Genomic DNA, 24,496 nt, shown 5'->3' on the forward strand with positions numbered 1-24,496 from the left:
TACTGATATACTTTTAATATAAGACATAGCAACAGGTACAGCGGATATGGGAATTTAAACCACAAGATAATTTATTTTGTTAGCATACAGAATAGATTATAGTGCCGGATATAGTTTCTTTTAAGATATATAAGCTGACAGATAATATGGAATATGTTGCCAACCCTGGGCCAATTTTGTGTAAGTATATCAAGTACCTGGTCTATGACGGGGACTGTAGGTTCAGGTAGCAATTTCACTTTGTCAGAAGAAGAATCAAAATTCCCAGATGATGATCCCCAACGTAAATCCCATGCCATACCAAGATGATAAAAGATCTGGAACGAATATCAGATTGGAAAAAAGATGATAACAGTGAAATCTCTAAAAATCATGCAATAAGTAGATGACAGATACACTTTCATTAAACTCAGCAATTGAAAGAAATCATTTCAGCCATCAATTCGAGAGACTCAATGGGGTTTTCTTCTTCCTAACAAGCAAGAAACTGAAGATCCCAAAAACTTGCTTGAAATATTTGATACCTGAAGCTTAACAATGTTTGAGTGAATATACTCAGTGCTCTCCTTGCTTGCATGGAAGATGGACAATAAAAGAGCCTGCAGTTGATAGACAACCATGAATGTCAACAGTTACGGTAAAAATAAAGGTATTGCTACCGTGTAATACAGTAGTACCTACTGACCTGCTTCGACTCATTCAACTTAGTATGAAATTCATCAAATTCTCCTCCTTGTAGTGCTCCCAAACACCTACACCACATCAAATAGATTATCAGAGTTAGCTGGTGGAAGGAGGAAAAACTGAAAGATGAGGGTTCGAGAATGCATAAGACTTAAATCATCTTAACCTACTTACACACAACATTCTAGAAAAATACCTGTGCAAGTTTTCATTGAAATGTTGTCCATCACTGCAATTATATGATACAGATGACTCGGTAAAAGAATAAGGCGGAGAGAAATCCCAGTTTCCCACACGCCAAGCAGCTTCATACTGAAGAACAGGGAGTAAGGAAAATAAGACATGGACAGAGAAATAAGGAATCTGAGTGCTCAGTTTATAAATTAAATCAAACCTGCAGCTCAATAAATTCTAAATCATGCTGAAACCGACCTCGCTGAGAAGTCAACCCTTGACAATACACATCTAGCAAATGACTGCAACCATTTTTCTGTAAAGATCTAATTAGTCCTTTATAAGGCTTCTTCTGTGTGAAGTCATTTTTTATTTTAGAGAAGGATGCATGGTCTGCCAGTCGAGAGTTCTCCTCAGAAGAATATGCAGAACCACTTATTCGCAAAGTTGGCACTGAGCGTATTTGCAAATCATAGTATTCAAGTGCTTTACTCCAATTACCCTCATGCTCAAAAGTGATAATCTGAGAGGCCACCTGGAAATTAATAGAGAAAAAAATTCTTGAATTATGTTAAGGCATTCTAAAGAGGGTCATATCTGTAATCACGAGACTGCCACATTTCCATTGCCAAGCAACTACATGCATTTTCATAAGAAGCCCTATCTTCAATGCGGAGCATTTTGATTCAAATTGAAGGCAAAGATCTGGTCAAAGAAATAGAAATCAAGAACTTAGTTTAGTCATATAACTGCAGAGCTAACCTTGTGAGATTGGATAATCCCATAGAGACTGTCGGGCTCATTGATTTGGGTAACTGCTGATACAAGTATTTCGACATGGGGTGGCAGCTGACAGACAAAGAGCACATTGTGTATATAGTGAACAGGACAAAGCAGGACCCAAAGGAAACAAGGCTCAATAAATCAAATCACAGATTTTCAGAAGGTGAGTGTGAACATACTGTTTCATGATGAGAAAAATCAGGTCTGCCCAATGTTAAGGCATTAAAGTGCTCCTCGCACCAGTGTTCAACATAAAGAAAAGCCGTAAAGAAAGATCCACAATCCTGTAAATGCAAAAGTAGGAAAAAACTGCAGATGGAGATTCTAGGAACATAAATATTAAATACTAGTAACACAAACAAGCAATAGAAAATGTACTTACGATAGCAGACTTTGCAACTACAAGATAATCCACGGAGAGCCAGTAAACCTGGAGAAGAATACCAACCGATGAGAAAATGTACACATTCACCAGTATTAGAGCAGGAGAGAAGAGAAACAATGAAATTTTGAAAGGAAAAACTTCTGGAAAGATCTAAAAGCCTTATATAAGGTGTATTTTCTTGTAGCAGCATGATCTTGAAAATTGCGAATGATGTTTGCAACAAAACTGAACTTCCCAGAACAAGTGCTAGAACAAAATTTTTTATAACAAAGCATATATTTAAAAAGCTAATCAGCAGAGAAGAATCACTGGTCTTTTTAATTTGAGATGACCCAATACTTGGTTTCTAGCAGAGGAAGATCCCTGACTTTGAACTGATATAAAATAATGTTATTGTAATGTCAGAATAAAACAAGTCAGCTTTAGCTAAAAGATACAATAGCTTACAAGGTTCATAAGAATCACATGACGAGCATAGTTACATGACAATTATATAAGAGAGAAGAAGAAGAAGAAGAAGAAGAAGAAGAAGAAGAAGGGGGAGGGAAGCCATCTGGTTAATAAGAATGAGTATGCTTTTTACAGACTACATACATGGTGCTGTATCAAAACTTCAAAGCTGAACCCAAACCTTTTCCCATAGTGATGTTGAGACTACTGATCCAGAGGAAGATGTGTCAGGATCCTTGACTTTCAATGATGAAGATCGTGATTTCACCCCAGAGCTAGGAGACTTATTACTCTGAAAAAAAGTAAGCTAAAGTTCGTCAATTCTTTGAAACCATGTAGGAAGCCGAAAGATTAAATGCCCAGAGTATACATGAAAAGAAACAAATAGAAATCGCCGAAAAATCCTATGATGAGAAAAACTGCATCTTGACCAGGAAATTTACCCAAAAAACTAATGAAATGGAACTAATGACAAATTCACAACTCCATCATACTTACATTACAGAGAATATTTCTTAATAATCACGATGAACTTGTAGGAAGATTGTTAGTAAACATGTCAGATAAGAGAGACAATGGATTATCATGCTCTGTACTCAAATCAATTTATTAATGATTGAGGACAAAAATTGAAAAGAATCACCATATGCCAGAATAACAATTAAAAACTTCATCTGATAAATTACGAAGTTGTATATAACTATTTATATAATCACGATTTCATGAAATCAAACACTTCTAAAACCCCCATTGCTAGTTATTTAACAATTCGACCATTAATAGTAGCCAAATCACATGAGGATGAAATAGGAAAATTATAAAAGCATGGATTAGGTCTATGCAAAATAGATGTTGCCCCAGTCAGGTAGGTATTACATGCAAATATGGTTAACATGAATCACGTAAATCATTCCTGGAAACATTCAATGAATGGATAAATGGAACTTTGGGAAAGCTTCTACCTTTGAAAATTTTGGCTTAGGAAGTGATGAAGACTTGGTTTTTTCAATTGCGTTACATAGTCGAAGCTCATTTAGAGCATTCAAGAACACTTGAATTGATTTCATCAATCCATTTGACTCAATAAATATGTTTTCTCGTACCTGTAAATAATGAGGGAAACTTTTAATCCTGATGATAAGTATCAAAAGTTATATATCAGATGGAAATAGAAATTTAGAGAAGAAATATCCACTTCACCTGTTCTCCAGGTTAATAGTTTTCAACACTTTCTAAGACTAGGAACATATATGGATACCAATCAAACAGCATTACTATTGCAAATGATCCAGTTTGAGGTCATAATACTAGCTGAAAGGAAATGGTTGCTAGCTCCCAAAGAATTAAGTAGAAGTAAAAAGTGGACAGAAACATAAAAGATTTCAGTGGTGGGTTGTGGCAGGAACATCTTTATCTATTCTGAAAGCAAGCAACAAGCTAAAGACAGTTTTGCATAACAAAATTAACTATCGATGTGAAAACATAAAACTAGTTCAGGAGATCTAGGGATATAGAACCCATTTTTAACCAACTTTTATAACCCAATTTCTCAAACTTGTGCTAGCAATGTCAAAATTCCTAAAAGCTTCTTTCTCTTTCTTCTTTTTTGCTTTCTTTTTCTCTTGATAAACTACATAGTTTTTTTTTAAATAATTCAAAGGGCAAAGTCATCCATAACATTCCCAAGAAAAACTGCCTTATCTAATGATGTCATGTAAGCAAAAGAAAGAGGCATGCTTTTCTCTCATTCAGGGCTCAGCAAGCAACCATGAACCACGAATTAGCTCTATGAAATTTGATCTACTTTATCCTACACCATCATCTTATCATTCAACTAACTTTTCACGCAGTAAACAGAAAAGAATGCCTTAAGCCAGAGAAATAGTTCTGCAAATGTCGGAACGTACAACTGTTTTGTTAGCAGGAAAATTCATGTGTTTCAGTAAATGATTCATGCAGGAAAGCAATCATATATGATTTATACCAAATGTAATTTTCTCATGCATCAAGTCATGAAACAAATGATCCAAACAATCAAATGATTATGTGAACGGCAAGAAACAATAACCTTGAATGAGATTATTTTACAGAGATCCACTTCTGAATCCTTTCTGCCAGCTATATTAACAATGATAGTTGAGAAAAGAAGTTCTGAAACTTCAGACTTCATCAGCACAATATCTTGGCATAATCTGAAATATACATGAAAATCAGCAACCAAGTAAATCACTCAACAAAAGTCAGCTTAGAAACAAGTAGGTTAAAGCTGAGATCCTTCTCAAGGAAGTTGGACAACCTAAGAATAAGGTCATCACAGTAACTTATCAGAGCATAGACAAGTGGACAAATCCATCCCTCAAATGTTTTGTCAGTTGTAGTCCACATGGTTGAGTCTTCTATGGAAATAGATTTATCTGAGACAAATTCTAAAAGAAGTCAATTGTGAATCGATGAATGGGCATATAAAGGAATATTGATTGTAGAGAATGCACTGAAATAAAATAAATTAAAGAGATAACCTGAAAATAGCACTACCAACAAGATGCTACTCATTTGTACATATAGACCACCCATATGCTCACTTAAATATATTTTACTACTACTATCATACAGTAGAACATCAAATACAGCAGAAAAAACTTTAACTAACAGTTTACCGTTAAATTTATGCTGTAGACCAGCAATCAAACTTTGCACTAGCTTCAAATTGACACCTTTTGAGTGGACCTGCAAATTACGCAACAATTAAAAAGAAAATTAAAGAGCCCAGACATTAAGGAGTGTTTCAAACTGAAGTGTCAATAGTCATGTGACCCATATTAGCAGTACAGTTTCCCATATTATTACTGAAAATAATTCAAGAAAATGATAAGTGAGATATAATTGAAGTAGAATCTAACCTCGACAAGAGACCTCTCATAGGAATCCAACTGTATCAAAGATTGTTGACCCCTTTCAGTCGAAAGAATACCCTGCACAAGTGCATATTGATAATTTAAGATCTACATCCAGGGTAAGTCCAAACGAAAATTACATGCCTCACACTTTAGTTTACTATTTATAATAACTCTTCAGATTGTTAGGTAACTAGAGACATTCACTAGAAAAGATTACATAAGACACCACGTTGGTGGGGCCCAAATCCAATAGCAATATAGCTGCACAACGGATCCGACACCAAATACTTGGCATCAGTCCTAGCATTGTCAAAAAAGTTAATTCAAGTAACTAAAACAGTCCATTTAGGCCACTAAGTCTCTAAAACATGAGGTTTTCATCTGATAAGGTAAATGACAATTTAATATTTGGCCAATTTACACAAATCATCAAAAGCAAAAACTCCAATATTGGGCCAATTTACACAAACCATCAGAAGCAAAACCGGGACAAGCGTAATACCTCAAAACAGGTAGAAGCAGATGGTACATCAATAAACTAACCTGTAAAGCTTGTGAAGCCAGGTCAATTATCTCAACAGAATCATCCATTAGGTACTTCTTTAAAAGTTTCATAAGTATAAGAAGATTCTCATTGGATATTCTTGTATCCATGTGGATATTTGACTCCTTGGTACCAACCAAATTAACTGTTCCAGATACAAGAGTATGAGATTCCCCAGGAAGATGGAAAACTACACGATGGGGATCACCAATACCAACCTAGAATACAGTTACATTCAAAAAGAAAAGTTCAGTCAGTTTGTAATGCACGTAGAGAATATCTTAGAGGTATTAAATAACAACACAAAGATACAGTGATACCCTAGATATGAAGTCAGACACCATGGCTCCAAGATCAATTGTGTTATCAAAGCTGCATATTGGTACAAGATTCCAGAAAGCGTGAACAATTTCACTGTCTGATTGCCAATATTCATCTTTGAGAAAATCGTCATCAAGCTCCTTCCGTAGATGCTTTCCTTTTGAAGAGATATTCTTATACAATGCTTTCAGACTGAAAGAAATAACCGTCAACAAATAAAATTTCATATAATTCTAATTACCAAAGAGAAACAGTTGCACGGAAGCTCAGCCCTCCTTTAAATGAGCATACATATAGATATGAGAAAAATCTAACCCTAAAAAGAGTCGCTGACAACAATTCCAAATAAATAATCTTTCCATAAAACTTCTTCCCAAGTCCAATAGGTGGACAGATTTTCTGCACGTTGCAATTCTATTTTTTTTATAGAATATGAGTATCCCACATCGGTTGTGTGACTAGTCTAGCTTAATCTCTTTTACTATATATGTGTGGCCTATGTTGAGTAATGAAATACACCCACCCCTCTTCTCTACTATGTCTATATACTTCTCCACATATATCTATATTTAACTGTTCTACACTACTAAACTAAATCTCATTCATTAATCATTTCATAATTTATTTGAAAGCCCAAATCTGATAGGTACACAAATTTTTCACAGCTTGATACCCACTGTTTTACAAGATACCGGGGAAAGACATGTTCAAGTGTAAATGAAAGCAAAAGGAGGCAAATACCTGCAAAGAAGTATTCTAGGTGGTACATAGCGGGATCTCTTCACAAGCTAAAAAAATTACAAGATTAGAAGAGTTAGAGAGGGTAAAGGAAGAACACATACTAGTATACTAATACTACACAGCCATAAACCAAAGAATCAAGCAAATATGAGGATAATAACATTTGCTTACATTTAGTAGGTGAACTCTTGGTGAGTAGGCTTCGCATAAGTTCTGATGGAACCTTCGTATATCACCAAATGTATCAAGTTCAGGGAAAGGCTCTAGCTCCTGGAGTAACAAGTCCACAAATGATTGTCAACAGTTAGACACACTTTCTTCAACTGTACCAAAGACAAAAGTAATTGCAGCAAAGATATAAATACCTTAATGTATTCATGCAGAGATGAATCACAACTGATAGTAAGCTGATGCAGCAGTGATACCAGTTGAGAAGAAGCAGTTGTGGAGATCTTGTCATTAGATTCACAGGGTACACAGCATGCAACCAACTTAGACACCAGAAACTGGAGTAAAGCAACTCCATGAGTATCAATGATTGCATGCAAATCGAAAACATAAAGGTGTGATCTTACCTGAAGTTGTTCACCCAGAACTCTTGTAGTCTGGCCTGCTGGGTAATCTCTTGATATCTTCAGTAACGAGGAGACAATGCGGCAACATTGATCCATTAAATAATGGAAACCAATGAATTGACCAGTCAAATTGAGAAGGTAACTACTCATCAGAATAAGGAAGACGTTAGACTAGCCTTAGAGCAAAATCATACGGTCATATTCCTCAATAATCATTTTTCAATTAAAATCCAAGGCCAGCATCGACAGAGAACAGAGTGGGGATAATGAGGATGAAATGCATCAGTTTTTTTTCTTGAAAAGAAGATTAGCACCACTATACTTTAATTACCTAGTTACGCACAAAGGTGTAAAACTAAGACTCACTTGAAAGTACTAGGAATAGCAGCTCTGAACCCAAGCAAATTGACAAGCACTTCAATGCCAGCCAAATGGTTACATTTATGGCGGTGATGAGCTGCAGTAGTAACTTTATAATGCATATCAACAATAAACTGCACAAAAATGATGAAAAATAATAAAGAAATTGAACAGCATTGATCAATATCAATAATGAACTGCACAATTGTGATGATGACCATCTAAACAATAAACAGTGTATGTCAAAATTTGCTTGGGTGTGACATAAAAATGGGTAAATCACCGTAAAAACTCTGCCCGGTCTGAATATGTTGATCTTGTCAGCAAGGTTGTGACTTCTAGACTGATCCTCACTGCAAAAAGTACAGTAAGCAAACTAAGAAATGCAAAGTATACATAAAAAATAACTTGAAGAACAAAAAAAAGGGTACTACACCTATCCAAGAATCCATCAACAACAGTTTGAACAGCATATGCAATTGTGTCTTTCGAGAAGAAAGGAAGTGGAGGGTCTGATACACTGGAAGCCAAAGAAAAAGTCTGATTCACGATAGAAACCTATGCACAATGACAATGAGAACCCTTAATATTTTTTAGAGAAGAAATCCAAGTTTCAAGTAAAAGCACTGTGATTGTGTTGTCTACTAAACTAATGATATTGACACTAAGTCGTGGAGTCTTACCATACGCTTCTTAATTAGTTCATCTCTTTCATGCTCGGATAATTCAGCAATCTGTAGGATATAAGTTCCCAGCACCCTATAACCATTACCTGATCCAGCTTTCTTGCTGCAGTGCGAAGCCATACAGATTGCAAAGATGTGCACGAAGTGTTGCTTAACCAAATCGGCAGAAGGCTGGCAAGCAACCTGGTAAGTAGAAATTGTTAATAAATTTATATATTCCAAATTTCCAAAATAGTCGTGAGATAAAAAATACACAAAAAGCAAAATAAGAATATTATAAATATACCAAGCATATCAACACTAGAAACCTGCTTTCTCAATTCTAATTTCATTAGACCAAGAACAAATAATTGCTAACCAATATTAAGTCAAGGTAATCTTACTTAATAAACTATTGCAAATATAGTCAATCATGCAAGCTAAAAGCATTTCTAGGGAAACTGGGAAGGGCAACAGAGAAATGGAATTTCTACCTTAGCAGCCCATTTTATGTTAGAAGTCTCCTCTTTCAGGATCAAGGCAGGAACGAGCCACTGGCAACAGTATTGCATGAAGTTCATGGGCTCCATGTTCAAGACATAAAGATCTCTCGTCTGTGGAATCAATTAATATCAGAAGTAGTAGACTGTTCTAAACTCTAAAGCATAAATGTTAAGTTCAAGTGGCTTATGCATGGGATATTACCTCAACAAGTGCAGGTAAGCTGACACCACAAGTAACCCAACAGAAAATGATTGATCCAATAAGCTCTTCCATGTACTGGAATCAATATTAGAATTTGAAACTATATGAAGATGAAATGCTAGATGCTTTCTGCTTTGCATCATAAATTATATAATAGGAATGTACACATCACCTTTGCCCTGCTTTTATAATGTAGTTCCATTGATAAACTATCCAGCAAGGCAGACACTAATTCCCTGAATAAGGATCAAGTTATCAGAAACGAAGGCAGGGGTTGTTTGCATATGCTATTGGCTGTTTATACTAGTTATTTACCTTTGACAGGGTTCAATGGCAGCAACAACACACATCATGAAAATAGCCTGCATGTGAAAGAACTTAGGTGTGATCAAGTCAACCTATTTCTCTCTGCTAGGGAAGCCATGGTAACAATAAAAGATAGAACAATATAAACCATTTAGTGGAGCAACAAATTTTTTAAAGCATGCCTGAGATGACTAAACCAATTCAAACAAGCAGACTTTAGTTATCCTCATATGGAAAAGAGCCTAATAGGATAAAACTTTCTTCATACTACATCAAAAGTTGACTTGTAAAAGCAAAAATAATCCATATAAATCAAGCAGGCCCCAATTATACAGTGGATACATTTTGATAATGTTTTTGAAGGTTCACCTATGGATGGTCTCAGACTCTCAGTTGTCCATAATTGTCATGCTAAATAAAATAAACGAAGTAACGACCAACCAGCGATCAGGTCTACTTACTGGAACTGGAATGACTTATTTGATCAACAGAATTAAATTTCCAAAAATTTAGGAAGACAATATATAGATGTTGTTTTGGTCTTTGAGCATAACCAAACTACCACCTAAATTGAGACTACATAAAACTGTACAAAATTAGATGCCTATGCCACTCCATCTTAGTGGGTCCAATGTTCAAACCTGTCGATCAGATAATAAAACAATAGGTGAATGACGGAGGGAAGAGGACAAAAAGTACCTCTAGCTCCATTTTTTCACTGTGAAGTCCAAGGTGCATAAGAGTTATTATAGTAGTTTCCATCATTGGAGCAGGCTGAGGACCAGCAGGTAAAACTTTATCTGCTGTTACAACTCTTCCATTTGACGCCATGACCAATTTCACACCAAAATTTGAACTGAAATAAGATATATTGACTTCAAGAATTATAAAATGATAAAATAAAGAAATGATAAAAAAATCAGCACAAAAGGAAGAGGAAATTCTACAAACTCAACAAGACAATATTTACGCAACTGAAGGCAGTCCACTCTCTTGACTAGAGGCTTTACACAATAATAATTCATATTATGCCTTTATTTGGTACTCCCTCCGTCCATAAAAGATGTCTCAGTTTCCTTTTTAGTTTGTCACACTAAAGATGTCACATTTCCATTTTTAGAAAAAGTTCTCTCACAATAATACAAATATTATATTTTCTTTTTCCATCTAACACACAAAACAAAACCTCCTAAAATCACGTGCCGTCCCACAAGTGTGACATCTTTTATGGGACGGAGGGAGTACCACTTATTACCTTTCCGTGGAACTAGAGTTTCTCATTATTAGGCATGATACGACTCTTGCAATTTAGTGATCATATAAATTCTAGTGGTTCACTTGTGAACATACACTGACTGAAACCAAAATGAAATTATCATCATCAAACTTTGAAAATACATACCCTGTGCACCATAGAACTTAATGTTATGGTGCTTGTTATGTCCTTCCGTACACTGCCCTTAAACTAGAAGTACGCATCACAGCCTATTCTTCTTAAGGGATCTATGATTGGTATCAACATCAAATTTATTTTACCGACGGATTAAATATATTATCACTCTACTTTTCCCTCTCCCCCCACCCCCATCTCTCTCCCTAGCAAGTTTGTATTCAATTGAAGGCAGTAAGTAAAGATAAATGCCATCTGGGACATAAGTGAAAACTTCAACGATAACATAATCCTTTACTTTTCTCTAGAAACTTTAAAAAAATTAAATTTTTTATAAAAAGACTGAGATTGTGCAGTAGAATATTTTTGATCAACCTACCATACATCTTGGAAGAGCTCATCATGGCCATCCCATGTCTCAAAAAGGACACTGATCCGACGTGCTAAGAAAAATCTAACACGATAATCAGGATCGCGGAGCAGCATAAACAGCTTCTCAATCATTGACTGGTTCCAAACATGATGTACGAAAATTTTAGACCATACGAGTATTGAGCAATAAATGAATAAAAGAGAATATTAGACCATATGAGTATTGAGCAATAAATGAATAAAAGAGAAAGCTAATGAATTGAGTTTATTGTGTGATACTTGCAGTGTCCTCAACTAGAAATCATTGATTACCTGAGCAATTTGAGGTCTGAATGATACAAAATCGCATATGCAGCCAATAAGCTTAGTTCGGTCATTCCAATCGGCAAAACCATCAGCTGAGATTCTATGCACCAAATCTCCAAGAGAAATCAAGCACTGAGTAGACCAAACAAACTAAATTAAAGAATAGTAGTTATATATCCAGGAAATGTTGATGGATAAGAAAGCAAAATTAAATAACTATTACGTTCAAGGCAACTAGTTCATTGCTATACAAGGAGAAAATGCAGATACACCAACCATGGCATCAAACTACTGTACTCCATCGGTCAAGAAAGAAGTATAGAATGACCTTTTGGTGGAAAGAGCTAGAAAGTTACAAACATCAATTTGAAACAAATGAAGGTGCAAATGATCAATCCAGTGTACAGATAATAAATTAGATAGCTATTAAGAGAACTCCTTTAAATTTGTGCAGTTTAAAAAATTCCCACTAGTCACTAATTTTTGTTCTTGTAGAGCGTTAATAAATGCTACCAAGTTCAGAGAGAAGATGATCGTGTCCAACTAATACTCATGCCAACACCCTAGCATCAATATACCATTTCATGACATAACTTGATAGTTTGTCAGGAAAGTACTACAAAGGTTTTCTATTCTTTTCACCTTTCACCCAAATCAAAGCTATTAGTCAGCATAATTTAGAAAAATGGTGCTTGTAAAATAATAATCAATCCACAAGGAATATACTACTAGATATGGCCTCATCCAAATTGACCAACGGTGTGATATTGCCGCATCATACACTTCCTATCAATTCCCACTCCCTATCTACCCTTTGGCTATATCTCTTCATAGTCTTCACAGTAGGTGAATCAATGTCGACATAGTCAAATAGGAGAACACCTGACTACAGCATCATTCTAGGTAAAGGCTAGAGACCCTACATAAAGACTAAAGAAGGATCACATTTGCTCTGTTTGTACTAAGATCTCTAAGTTTACTTTTCCCAAGAAACAATTAACTGAATATAAATCCTGATTCTGGAGGAACTTGAAGCATTGCGAATGCAAAAGGCACCAGCTCAACAAGGCATAAGTGATATACCTCTTCAGACATGTTCTCCCGTGAAGTATGAGTGATATTCTTATGTTTCCCAGATCCATCTGTAACTAGAAGGCTTCTCACCAAACTACAAATGCCACCTAGGATATGTGAATAGTGGAGCTTATAATTCTCCCACATTTGTATAGTGTCTGCCATAGACTTGACCTGCAGAGGGAAAAAATTTATTTCAGAAATAATCAATCAAATCATAATTATTTAATGAATAGCTGATATAAGCAGCTTACCAAATCTGACAGCTGTCTGGAGGAAGACCAGTGAGGATGCTCACAGAGAATGAATAGAAACTTTTCAGAAACCTGCTCCATCACCAAAGATCAGATGGTGAGTAATAATTGAAAATATAGACGACAGGGAGAATTGGGATAAGTTACCTTTGGATCCGTCTCTTTCTCCTTAAGGAAAAACAAGATTTCCCATGTCACTAATGGTAAAATTGAGAAAAATTTCAAAATGATTAGTAGAAGGTCCATTTTCTGATTTGCTGATGAAGTGGAGACTGCAGAAGTCTCATCACCGTCAACAGTTAAACTATGTATGTCACCAGATCCACTATTCATATCCAATTCCATGTCTAAAATCAAGCTTTTGCTTTTATTTGAAGGCACGAGATCATGAAGGGATGTAGTCTCCGTTAAGTCAGTAAGGGTTTTTTTCCCACTAGGGTTCCTTCTGCACCCCGAACATGCATCATACAGTTTTGCCAGGGCTTTCAAAAATTCCTCAGAAGACTGAATGATTCTAGGATATAATTCCGTACTAATTTCACCTTTCTCCTGACATATGCTAAGCAGAGGTGAGCAGATAAAGCTTCCAAGTGAAGTCACTGTTATCTGTGTGTGATCAAAAAAGGAGTCGGCGCCTAAACAACCAGATATAATATCATTGAAGGTTTTATCAACCACTAAAATGGATTGATCCAGCAATTCCACTACAACTTCACCCAATTTGTAAAATAAAGGGGAGACCGCCTCTCTGGTCCTGTATATGTTTATTATATAAAAAACATGAAGATCAGAATGTGTCATATATATCAGTCACAGAAGAGTTATGAGATCTAACATAAAGAACGGAAGGAAAAAAATACAAAGCCCAATCGAAGAATTATGTTTTTACTAAGTGTGTCCAGTGGTATGTTGATCACAAGGGGACAGGGAATAAAGATTCAGCAGGTATCCAAACAGTTCTTCAGCGACATATTGAGAATAAAAAAACTGGTATGTTGATCACAATAGTATTGGATGAATGCATATAGAGAATAATTTAATGCACTTGAGCAGAGGTCGAGGATTCATAACCAAATTATTGCTCAACATGTCGAACACATAGAACAATTGAAGTGGAAAAGCTACCTTGTTGCATAAGAGCAATACATGAAATTTGACAGTAGAGCACATGCACTGAAGAGTTCAAACAGTTGCATATTTTCAATTTCTTTATCCATCATACATTCTATAATATAATTTTCCATCTCAGGAAGCAGCTGATCTCTTAATTCTCGGGGTAAATGCATATTTTGCCAATTCTCTGAAAGACTGACCTAAAATTATCAAAGTAAATCATCAGCAAAAAACAAAAAAAAATGCCACAGATTATTTAAGAAAGAAGAATAAAAATAAAAGAGAAAATAGATACAGAACCCTTTGACCAGAATCATTATCGATCCTTGCAAGGACATCCACTGAGCAGTCAAAAAATCCATGCAAATTTTCGAGCGAATGTTCCTCATCCTACCACCGAAGTACAATCATCTCTCAGCACTTGCAGCCATAATGGCACAGATATATATTAGTTTAGTATTCAAGAACAAAATGTAAGTACATACCTTAGCCCGTTCCTCCATAACCTCGGACACATAGAGTAGCTGTGAATATCCTCGAGCCTCATTTATTGGAGGAGCAGAACCAACACTAAGGGCATACAAAGCAGCTGGTATTAAAACTACCAACCGCTCGTTCAATGATGTGCATTCCTATGTAATAGTACATCAACATAAAGTTATGAATGAATATCCCACGTCCTTCACCCAATGCACACCCACTGACTCAAAAACTTGAGGAAAATAGGAAATATGATACCATTTATTTAAAATTGGTCATTGAATTTTTCACAATTATTGTAAATTAAAAGAAAAACTAGTTTGAGATAATTATATATATCAGATAATTGATTAAGCATCAACCGTTAACATCAACTATAGTTTAACTTGATACCATACCAATGATAATATGATATAAATGTTTGCATCAAGTAATATTAACAAATACCAGATGTAGACTTGGAAAATGAACAAAAATGTATTGAAACTGTATGAGGAAGGATTATCTATGCATCTTCAAGAAGTATATACATTGATTAAATAATATTGGAACATCCAAGAAGAGATTACCCTTAAGTTGAAAGAAGCCAAAACTGTTCGTAACATGTTTTGTCTGAGAAAAAGAGCATCCCGAGTATCACCCTACAGAGAATGAGAAAGAATTTTAAAGTTATTTAATTAAGTCTCCCAGTCTATAACACCATCATTGTAAACTCTAACATCATTACTGTCATGTGGCTCAAAGGGTGACAACAGACAGCAACTACTCCATACTCACCTAGCATGAAAATATTTTCAATTTACATTTACTTTTAATAGTGTGATAGCTGAACTTTGTTATAGTTGAATCCTAATCAAATCCATTCTCGCAAATTATTAGCTCCACAATAATATACACCCTCCGTCTACGAAAAATAGTCCCACCTTGCCATTTTGGGGTGTCCAAGAAAAATAGTCTCATTTCAAAAAAGGAAACTCTCTCAAATTATTACCCTTACATTCCCATTTATTTACAACTTATACCTACTTAACTATCAACATTTTCTCTCTATCATACTTTACCTAATTTTTCTCTTTCCCTCTCCTACTTTATCTACTTTTTCTCCCCTCTCTCTTACTTTACCAATATCTCATTAAAACCTGTGCCGTCCACAAATAGGACTTTATTTTTCGTGGACGGAGGTAGTAATTACAATACAAAGTCATAAAATTCTGAGCTTAAACAAAGTTTTTCAGCTCATACAATGCATACTGCTTTGTCTTTTATATAAAACAGATGGAACGTAATATGAGCAAGAATGAAAACATATTTTAAGGGACATATATTAAAAAAACAAATAGGACAGGCCAGAGAATCTTACTTGAATACCTTTGCTGGAGAAGTAGCATGAGATGAATAATAAAACAGACCTGATACATATCAAAATTAGATCCAGAAATAATATTTAGTTCAAGGGATGAATCAGGATATCTGTCAGACATTCTAATGCATGCAAATTGGCTTATTAATATATACGAGCTATACATATAAACAATTAATATTAAGAAAATCATTAACAACTTAAGAGATGAAAGTTTGCAGAATCAACAAACAATCTTCCACCTTCAACAATTAGCACCATGTGAAACAACAAATATGATGAGATGCAAGATAAATATGCCAACTCTTAAAGGTTAATAACTCACACGGAAGGTGAGCGTTTAAAGAAACGAAGGTCCCATATCTCCGGAGTAACAATATATGAATCTTTTGTATCCTGTTAAACGGAAAAGAAAACATGGCTGTTGAGAATGAAATTAAGAGATTAGACTATAAACCATCAATAGCACAAAAAAGTACTATGATCCAGGTAAAAAGTACTCGAAGAATCAGTCATCGAGGTCTTACACTCAACATAATGTTGCAAAGGAGCATCAAAGCAGCATCAACCTGCATATTACGTGCAAAAAGAATCACCAAGGCCGTCAAAGACCAATCTTGCATAAAAAAGAATCACCATGGCCACAAAGACCAATCTTGGCCTAATAAATTAAATTGACAACTGACAGGTGATTAATATGTAGAGGAAGTGGACTCTCAATGTTGTCATTATGCAACTTTCAGCATTGCTAACTAGATGTTGGAGTCAACAAAGAAAGACATATGGGAAATCTAAAGAAATAAAGAGATTTTACGTTGACTAGTGTCTAGGATATACATGTCAAACATGAGGATGAAATAAGTTTCTGGTTTACAGGAGGCAGTTCATTATATTTTCCTCACCAACTTTAGAAGTAAATCATTAAGAAAGAAAGAGTAGTCACTGGAAAGAGTCAAAGACATCCAGGTGATATTGCCAAAAATAAGCAAAGCAATCAAACTAAGCACATTACTCAAATTTACATGTCCAGGTACTTACAATTAAGACGACATTTACAAATGCAGGCAAACTCCGAATGAGAGAACTCCATATCACATTCCAGTCTTTCTCAAACTGCAACATAATTCAAAAGGGTTAAAGAGCCAACCCAAATCACTGCAGTAAAACAATGCTTTTCAAAAATTGCACAAGTGTATTTAAAAACACTGTTCAATTACAGAATAAGCTACCAATAAGTGATAATAAATGAAAATAAGAAAATAATAGAGGTTAATACATGAAGAGAATTAGTCATTTTTTCTCATGCCTACACCAATTCCCGAAATGACAAGAGCACTGTAACAATGCGACAATTAATAAGTCAAATAAGCTATAGCTTCATTTCTCAAATAATCTAACTTGATAAGCAACCAGGTACCTGACTTCAACATGTGTACTGTCCACACTTTCATAAGCAGTAAAGTATACCACAAAAAAACACCCCAGAAAATTGAAAATTCGTTAAAGTTCAATCAGATAGTTTAGTCTACCTCATTCTTGGCAGGACAAGAAGCCTTTGGTGAATATTCCATGTTTGGAGCAGCGAAATGTAGCAAGGAGGAAAGTTTTAGCAAGCTCCTTCAAATGCAATTAAATAGGTTTTAGAGATTGAAGAAAACAGCATTAAAGACATTAGAAAATTTCATAAATCAAAACAATAGTTTGACTAGAATTTGAATGGAGGTGAAACTATTGGTCGAAAGCATCTTACCTCAAAGTCCATAAAAGACCGTCATGTGAATGCTCAAAACTAACATTGTTAATAATTCTGCAAAAAAAAAAACAAAGTAGGGGAGTCTCATACAGCAAAAGCGAAGGAACATGTAGACACCTGTATCAAAAATCCAACAAAAATTCTACCTCTCAAAGTTCGCAGATATGCTTCCAAACCAATAAGTGAAAAGACTTCTCTTTACACGAGCTGAATATTTGTAAATAAGACAACAGAATGCAGCATGCCTGTTGCAAGGGAAAAAAAATATGATCCAAGATTGTCAATAAGTATGTGTAATTCATTTGTTTGTTTCTTTTGACAGAGCCAATCAGGTCAAATGTACATATACAAGCATCTTCTTTGAAGAACATCACAAGGAGGCAATTTTCATAGCAGCGAAAGCCATGAGAGAATAATTGAAGTGAGATTGGCAGAAATGCTTTCAAGATCAGTTCGACAAAGGGAAAAATGATATTAACAGTAAGAAAAACTCTCTTTAAAAGGAATTACAGGAGAGAAGACCCACAAATCCTAGATTCAATTCCTTTAACAAACCTCATTGGCTCACACTCATGATAATCTAATGAACAAAATGGAAATTATGCAAAAAATGGAAACAAACAATGAAATTATCAGTGGTTCCACTGCTCTACTTATTGTTGAGTACTATATCCTTGATTCAATGCTATTCACGATCTCATTTTGTCATTATTATTCTTTTTTCTCGGGAATATTTATGATTAAGATTTGCCCTCTTTGAGATTTTAAATTTGTTGAAAAAGGTTCCACGGAAATGGAAAGAACCAACGAAATTGTCATTGTTTTCATCGCTCCACTTACCTTTAAGTACTACCCGTCTTCACCTCCATTTAAATTCTGATTTTACTTTGTGTGTGTGACAAGAAATTTCTTACCCGATATTCAAAAATTTTAGAATGAGATTTCAGAAACATAATGTTAATCAATTAAGAAACAGAGTGCAAATTCAGATCACATTATTCCCAGCTAATAGGCGTTGATATGTTTGATATGTAGTTCCTGAACAAATGCTTCAATCTATTTACACATACCACGACCATTTCCCCTCAACGAGCCTCTCTTTTATCTGGACCACGACATGCTCCCTCCTGCCTCGTTTTTCAGCATTTGATGTTTTTGATGCATGAGTGCAAGCCTGGAAAGGTAGAAGTAAAAGCATTGATTGTCCAGATATCTCCAAATGTTTTAGCTCAAGTTCCTCAGCAAATGAGCAAAATTCAGTTCTTGAATACAGATACTAATTACCCAGAACATCTTCTATATAGTATTGCTTGGTATAACTGTGATTAAGAGAGAGGTTCGGATGAATAAACAAAACCTAACCTAGTTATACACACTAGCCAGCAGAAGCCCAGTGCACTCACTCATCAGTCCTCAACAAACAAGATAAGTCTCAATATTGTGTTTAGGACACAGCCACATCATGTACCAAAGAGGGTCTCAGAGAAATGAGTTTGAGAGGGCACAACAAAATAAGAGTCTACTGAGTGTACCCGGCAAAAGACAAGGGCAGCAAGCTCCACCAGGTTGTGCTGTGAGTTTGTTAGGAGTCCACATTTTTCATCCTTAGTTGTATCACTCCTGAATTCATCACCCACTCGTTAGAAAATATAACACATATGGGCTAGCATCAAATACCATATAGAACAATTCTAACCTGGTGATACTGGCTCCAGAAGTGCTCATTTGGTCCAGCTCCCTGCTAACAATATCAAGAAGTTGTTCAAGTAAAGCAGCCCCATCAACCACTCCCCTAGTTAAACTTATTTGCAGCTTCCCATAGCAAACAAGTACATCCTACAAAACCAGAAACAATAAACTTAGAAGAACAGCGAAAAATCTAATTAAATATTACAAAACCATGAATTGCAATGCAGAGAGAGGTACCTTAAGACTCCGATCATGAGTCGCAAACCAGCAGCGGAACACAAATTGTTGTACAGCTTCATGAATTTCAAGGGATTTACAACCCAAATTAGGTCCATCCTTTAACAGATACATATTGAGGCACTCAATGAGTTTTCTTGAGATTTTTCCTTCTTCCCTGGCAATGAGAGGTGAATTAGCATGTCATGAATATAACTTATTCCATCATTTGTTAAAAGACTACAAGTGAGAAGATTAAGACAGCCAATCAAACAAAGTCAAGAATATCTAACCTTACATGAGAAAAAATTCCAACAAAACCTTTAACCATATCTTCTCGCAGCTCGTCGGGAATATCTCCGGGTGGGTTTTCAAGAAGTGATTGAAGTGTCAAGGTGAAGCGGAAAACTTCCTCCTTAGGGTTTAATTGCCCGATGTTTTCATTGCTCAGGCTTGCTTCCACCTTTTCCATGTATATAAGTACGAGATCTATTCATTTAAGCAAATAAACATTCCGGTAAGAAGCCCAAGTTTCTAACAGACACGGTGACAATCTAAATCAGAAAAGTACTCACTAGAATATACTCGTTTCCGAATGTGAAATCTGTATTCCGTGACTGCCAAAAGATGACGAAGGATAACACTATATTCAGATTGAAAGCTTGGAACATCTTTAAGGACATCCCACACGTGGTTGAAAAGTACCCTAGCCACAGGTAAGAGCGGAAAATTCTTTCCTGCAAATAGAGAGGGCAAGAAAACATGTGGATACTTAGTGGGCACAAACAAATATACAACTTGATAACCATATTGAAGGTGACCCTTTCATGATTCCCCATAGCTACAGTGTTTCGGGGGTGAACATGGGATGAAAAACAGAAATCCTCCCTCCGTCCCTCAATAATATGCACTTTCTAAATTTGGAAACTCTTTTCTCTCTAATGAGGTGGGACCCATTCTCCACTAACAATACTTTATGTTTTCTTTCTACTTCTCTCTTACTTTATCAATTGTGCATTAAAACTTGTGCCCAACCAAAAATGCATATTCTTGTGGGACGGTGGGAGTATATCAATTAGAAGAAATTAAACAAGTTAGTTGACACTTATTTAAGGCCTGAAAACAAAAACAAAAATGATGAAAGCACCAAGAGAAGTAAATTAATCGTTTAGTTTATTAAATGCAGCCATGCAGTTTAACCTCACCAAAATCTTCAGAGACTAACCAGAAAATCTATCATCTTCAGCTCGTTGCACGACAATCCTAAGAGTCTTTGCAAAATTCAGCTTCGGCAACCTCTTCTTGCTTGAGGAGATCTCCAGTGACAAACATTGTATTAAAATTTTGACTAGAAATGGCCAGCTTTCAGCTACATGAGAATCAAATATTGCACTTAAAATGTTGCCTCAGCGACTAATAGCATAAGAATTAACTCAGTAACTAATAGCATACGAATTAACGTCAGTATATACTTACAGTGTGGAATTTCATTAGGTTCAAGCATCGAAGATCTATCGGACAAAAATCTACAAAATCCAATAGACCTCTCGCCCCCTAGCCATGTATTCAACAATTTTATCCCTTCCTAAAATACAAATTAAGTATCTGTTAATGCAAGGAAAAGGAATTACGAATGCATGAGTAATAATTGTAAGGTTAGTAAACTTGTAAACATCAATCGAAGAACTACAAGTTATCGTCCAGCACTAGAAGCTCATCTCAGATATTATCTAAATCCTCCATGCAATAGTACAAGTAGTAAACAACATGAAACTGCAGCAGGTGAGCCAAAACATTTATTTCCACCACTGCTACAGTAGCACAACTGCACAAATAATCAATCAGGTTCATACGATTTCCTAATATCCCGTCGGCAATTGAGCTCTACTACTAAATACATACTTCATTCTGACTATTGAAGTAAATAAAATGTAAATCGTGATGAATTAATCATTTGGAGCAGTTATACGCTATTTTCCACTGAAATAAGCTGCTGCGTTTTGGAAGTTAATTCCTCAGGATAAAGATGGCGCAAAATTGGCACATAATGGAAGTGGTTATGCATAAAAATTTACATCTCGAGGTTTGGCCTTGTCGGAGGTGAGTTTGGTGATGATCTCCTGAATGTCTCTGGAGGTTACTTTAGCATTCATTGTCGATTCCTGATCATCTGACTTGTTGTATAATTTTTCCGGCGCAGATGAAAGGGGTATGGGTTCACTGCAAATCGATAATCTGTGGAGAGGAAAGTGGGAGGTGGAGAGAGAAAGTGAGTGTGTGAGTTTTCCGCACTGTGAGGTTTTAGCGGCAGCTCATGGGTTTTTCAACTTGAGGAGATAGAGAGAAGGTGGAACTTGGAAGTGTATAAAGCGTGTTCTGGAAATGTATATAGCTTCATTCAAAAGTCTAATTATTTAAATGAACAAAAAATTAAATAATATTATTAATATGTCTCGAATCGGATGAAATGTCTTTATTTTGATAGATAATCATCGCTTCATTCATGAAAAATAGTCTAATTTTTCTATTTTAGGGCGTCTATAAAAAAAATCGCAACCAAAAATAAAAAGTTCCTCGCGTAAACATGATCTCCAAGAACAAAATCATACATAGTATCGACAACCGTGGACATATGGTGGAACAATTAGTTGGAAAGAGCTCCTTATTGCGCAGCCCATAATTTTCAGTCATGTATACCACTAAAAATTGTATCAAACTAAAAAGTATGAGTACAATAAATGTACACCTTCATCGTATTTAGGGTTAATCTTCTTTACTAGCATGGTGCATGCAATTCCGAGTCAAGTACGACCATGAAAATGAGTAAATATGTATGTATGTGAGCAAAATAACTAAAAACCGAATATCCAATTTGAACTAATCCGACTCCACTCCCTCGTGCCAATCTTTAGATGGACCAATGATGTGTAATTTTAGGTCTATTAAAACAAGATAGTTTAGCACTCAAGTTCAATTAATTTACCCAAATATTACCACTTCACTGCAAGATTACAGCTTCGTGTGTAGTAAAGGAGTGTCGTTCCACATGGAAGGTAAGATTATTTAACTTTAAAACAAACAAAACGCATACTAAAGAAGATTTTGATTTGAAGATATTGATTTCAAAATTATGCAAAAACAAACAAAAGAACTAAAACGAGTAAAACGAATGAAGAGAAGAGATTGTTACTCCAAACAATTGTAGACAGCAAAAGGATATATCTTATAAATTCGATTCTATCTCATAACAAACGAGACAATTAAGAGCAAACTAAAGCGTAGGCACTAAACATGCTAAACACCAATGGTTAAAGAATAGCTAAACACATATTCTTAAAACCAAGTTCCACAATTCTAAAAATCCTACGAAAGCGCTAGATTCATAGAACAGTTTCAATTATGCCCAACATCCATTATCAATTTGTCATCTAAACGACTCCAATTGATAGTTCGATACTACTTTGGTCCATCTTATTTCAAGCTAAAGAGGCATCAAAATAAGAAAGTAGAACTATCACAAAAGATGCACCTTGAGGGATAATTTCATTCAATGTACAAGTAGCAAAAACGATCATGAAATAGAAACGAACATCGGATAAATCACGAAATCTTATTTGTCTCACAACATGTTTGGAGCAACACAATATTCTTAGCCTAACATGATCAAACTAAGAACACGATAATGGAGGTGAAAATCCTTGAAACCATGGAACGAATTCGGAGAAGATGAATTGCTTGGTGAAATCTCAATTTGGTGACAATCCCCGTTCTCCAGTTGCGTCTCCTTCTTTTCTCAAATTTTCTTCTCAAAATCCCACCTTTCTCTCCCAATTTTCGTCCTCCAAAAAAACTCCCCCTCTTCTAAAACGTCTCCCCTCTTTTCTTCTTTTTCCAGCCGAACTGCTCCAGTAACTGCCATTTTGCACTTGGAGTTCCAAACGCCCGACCGGGCGAAATCACAATGACAATCGCCCGACTGGGCGAATTGCTTCTGGGTTCTCGTACGAATTTCACCCGACCAGGTGTTTTAGAAATGGAAAATCACCCTACCGGGTGTTGTCTCTGGACTCCTCATGCTTTCCTGAAATCACCCGACCAGGCGTTTTGTAACATAAAATCGCCCGACCGGGCGAAGTTTCTGGACTCCGAATGCTTTCCAAATTTCACCCGACCGGGTGTTTTGTTGGAGCTAAAACACCCGACCGGGTGTTAGTTCTGGAATCCTCAAGCGTGCACTTCCGGCGAACTTCCAGCTTTAACATCCTAAACTTCAATAAAAGCACGATTTTGTGAGTTATAATTTACATATAAATGTATAGTATAAGAGGGAAAAGTATAGGAAATATGCTTCGCATCAACCAACGAGAGAAAATGAGAAGAGCTTTAACTCAATCGATGGGAACATCAGGAACCTCATTGTGTTTCACTGTGTTACATATAGCTAAAAGTTTAGATAAATGTTTGTTCGGTTACTCATATGCTCAAACGAATGCTATTCCAACGGCTCGATGAACACCAGCTCGTCGTGCCAAACTGGTGGTCGTGGGATGGCCCCATGAGCGAATAAATTTCGGATCAACTTTCCTCCGCTCACGGACGTTCAATTATTTGACCGGCTATGCGCTGCTACATGAGCTTCAACTGCTGATGGAGTTGTTGAATTAACTGATTTATGCACTCAGTCATATTTATCTGTGTTATAGTTACGTTCATTCACCTCGTGTGCATGTAATTCTAGAAAGCAACAAAAACAAACACAATTTAGAAACGTAATTCTATAAAGCAACAAAAACAACACAATTTAGAAACGAGGTAAAGGAAAAAAAAAGTCTAGATTAACAACTAGGAGTACATGTTAATACAAATAATCACTGACAACGTCGTATGATACTTCACATC

The 24,496-nt window shown here is 35.8% G+C and overlaps 1 protein-coding gene across 3 annotated transcripts in view; it reads right to left on the bottom strand.

Annotated features, from left to right (window-relative positions):
• LOC121787730 (serine/threonine-protein kinase ATM-like) overlaps positions 1 to 21,955 on the bottom strand; it is a 30,605-nt gene extending 8,650 nt beyond the window's left edge. The window contains exons 1-54 of one of the 3 annotated variants that reach the window (XR_006047529.1): positions 21,673 to 21,955; positions 21,074 to 21,182; positions 20,823 to 20,966; positions 20,173 to 20,334; positions 19,891 to 20,086; positions 19,619 to 19,775; positions 19,389 to 19,528; positions 19,225 to 19,312; positions 18,763 to 18,866; positions 17,839 to 17,937; positions 17,690 to 17,746; positions 17,469 to 17,556; positions 16,978 to 17,052; positions 16,467 to 16,508; positions 16,265 to 16,335; positions 15,940 to 15,988; positions 15,149 to 15,220; positions 14,585 to 14,731; positions 14,400 to 14,489; positions 14,112 to 14,299; positions 13,134 to 13,740; positions 12,987 to 13,058; positions 12,742 to 12,906; positions 11,665 to 11,790; positions 11,360 to 11,487; positions 10,290 to 10,446; positions 9,600 to 9,646; positions 9,457 to 9,520; positions 9,285 to 9,359; positions 9,074 to 9,193; positions 8,598 to 8,783; positions 8,351 to 8,472; positions 8,198 to 8,267; positions 7,921 to 8,048; positions 7,555 to 7,696; positions 7,345 to 7,485; positions 7,151 to 7,249; positions 6,980 to 7,026; positions 6,238 to 6,430; positions 5,917 to 6,135; positions 5,377 to 5,448; positions 5,134 to 5,203; positions 4,773 to 4,890; positions 4,545 to 4,668; positions 3,439 to 3,579; positions 2,658 to 2,768; positions 2,024 to 2,071; positions 1,821 to 1,925; positions 1,621 to 1,707; positions 1,079 to 1,393; positions 881 to 996; positions 686 to 752; positions 525 to 599; positions 198 to 317 (exon numbers count right to left, since the gene is read on the bottom strand). Coding sequence is in view for 2 of the 3 variants with exons in the window: in XM_042186553.1 (XP_042042487.1) it covers positions 198 to 317; positions 525 to 599; positions 686 to 752; positions 881 to 996; positions 1,079 to 1,393; positions 1,621 to 1,707; positions 1,821 to 1,925; positions 2,024 to 2,071; positions 2,658 to 2,768; positions 3,439 to 3,579; positions 4,545 to 4,668; positions 4,773 to 4,890; positions 5,134 to 5,203; positions 5,377 to 5,448; positions 5,917 to 6,135; positions 6,238 to 6,430; positions 6,980 to 7,026; positions 7,151 to 7,249; positions 7,345 to 7,485; positions 7,555 to 7,696; positions 7,921 to 8,048; positions 8,198 to 8,267; positions 8,351 to 8,472; positions 8,598 to 8,783; positions 9,074 to 9,193; positions 9,285 to 9,359; positions 9,457 to 9,520; positions 9,600 to 9,646; positions 10,290 to 10,446; positions 11,360 to 11,487; positions 11,665 to 11,790; positions 12,742 to 12,906; positions 12,987 to 13,058; positions 13,134 to 13,740; positions 14,112 to 14,299; positions 14,400 to 14,489; positions 14,585 to 14,731; positions 15,149 to 15,220; positions 15,940 to 15,988; positions 16,265 to 16,335; positions 16,467 to 16,508; positions 16,978 to 17,052; positions 17,469 to 17,556; positions 17,690 to 17,746; positions 17,839 to 17,937; positions 18,763 to 18,866; positions 19,225 to 19,312; positions 19,389 to 19,528; positions 19,619 to 19,775; positions 19,891 to 20,086; positions 20,173 to 20,334; positions 20,823 to 20,966; positions 21,074 to 21,182; positions 21,673 to 21,750 (6,633 nt within the window). In the remaining variant the exon portion in view is untranslated. Of the gene's footprint in view, positions 1 to 197; positions 318 to 524; positions 600 to 685; positions 753 to 880; positions 997 to 1,078; positions 1,394 to 1,620; positions 1,708 to 1,820; positions 1,926 to 2,023; positions 2,072 to 2,657; positions 2,769 to 3,438; positions 3,580 to 4,544; positions 4,669 to 4,772; positions 4,891 to 5,133; positions 5,204 to 5,376; positions 5,449 to 5,916; positions 6,136 to 6,237; positions 6,431 to 6,979; positions 7,027 to 7,150; positions 7,250 to 7,344; positions 7,486 to 7,554; positions 7,697 to 7,920; positions 8,049 to 8,197; positions 8,268 to 8,350; positions 8,473 to 8,597; positions 8,784 to 9,073; positions 9,194 to 9,284; positions 9,360 to 9,456; positions 9,521 to 9,599; positions 9,647 to 10,289; positions 10,447 to 11,359; positions 11,488 to 11,664; positions 11,791 to 12,741; positions 12,907 to 12,986; positions 13,059 to 13,133; positions 13,741 to 14,111; positions 14,300 to 14,399; positions 14,490 to 14,584; positions 14,732 to 15,148; positions 15,221 to 15,939; positions 15,989 to 16,264; positions 16,336 to 16,466; positions 16,509 to 16,977; positions 17,053 to 17,468; positions 17,557 to 17,689; positions 17,747 to 17,838; positions 17,938 to 18,762; positions 18,867 to 19,224; positions 19,313 to 19,388; positions 19,529 to 19,618; positions 19,776 to 19,890; positions 20,087 to 20,172; positions 20,335 to 20,822; positions 20,967 to 21,073; positions 21,183 to 21,672 lie in introns of those variants that run through there. The other 2 variants (XM_042186553.1, XM_042186554.1) reach the window with 2 other exon arrangements.
• Positions 21,956 to 24,496: the final 2,541 nt, after the last annotated feature.

The sequence above is a fragment of the Salvia splendens genome, chromosome 22, assembly GCF_004379255.2.
Source record: "Salvia splendens isolate huo1 chromosome 22, SspV2, whole genome shotgun sequence".
NCBI lineage: Eukaryota > Viridiplantae > Streptophyta > Magnoliopsida > Lamiales > Lamiaceae > Salvia > Salvia splendens.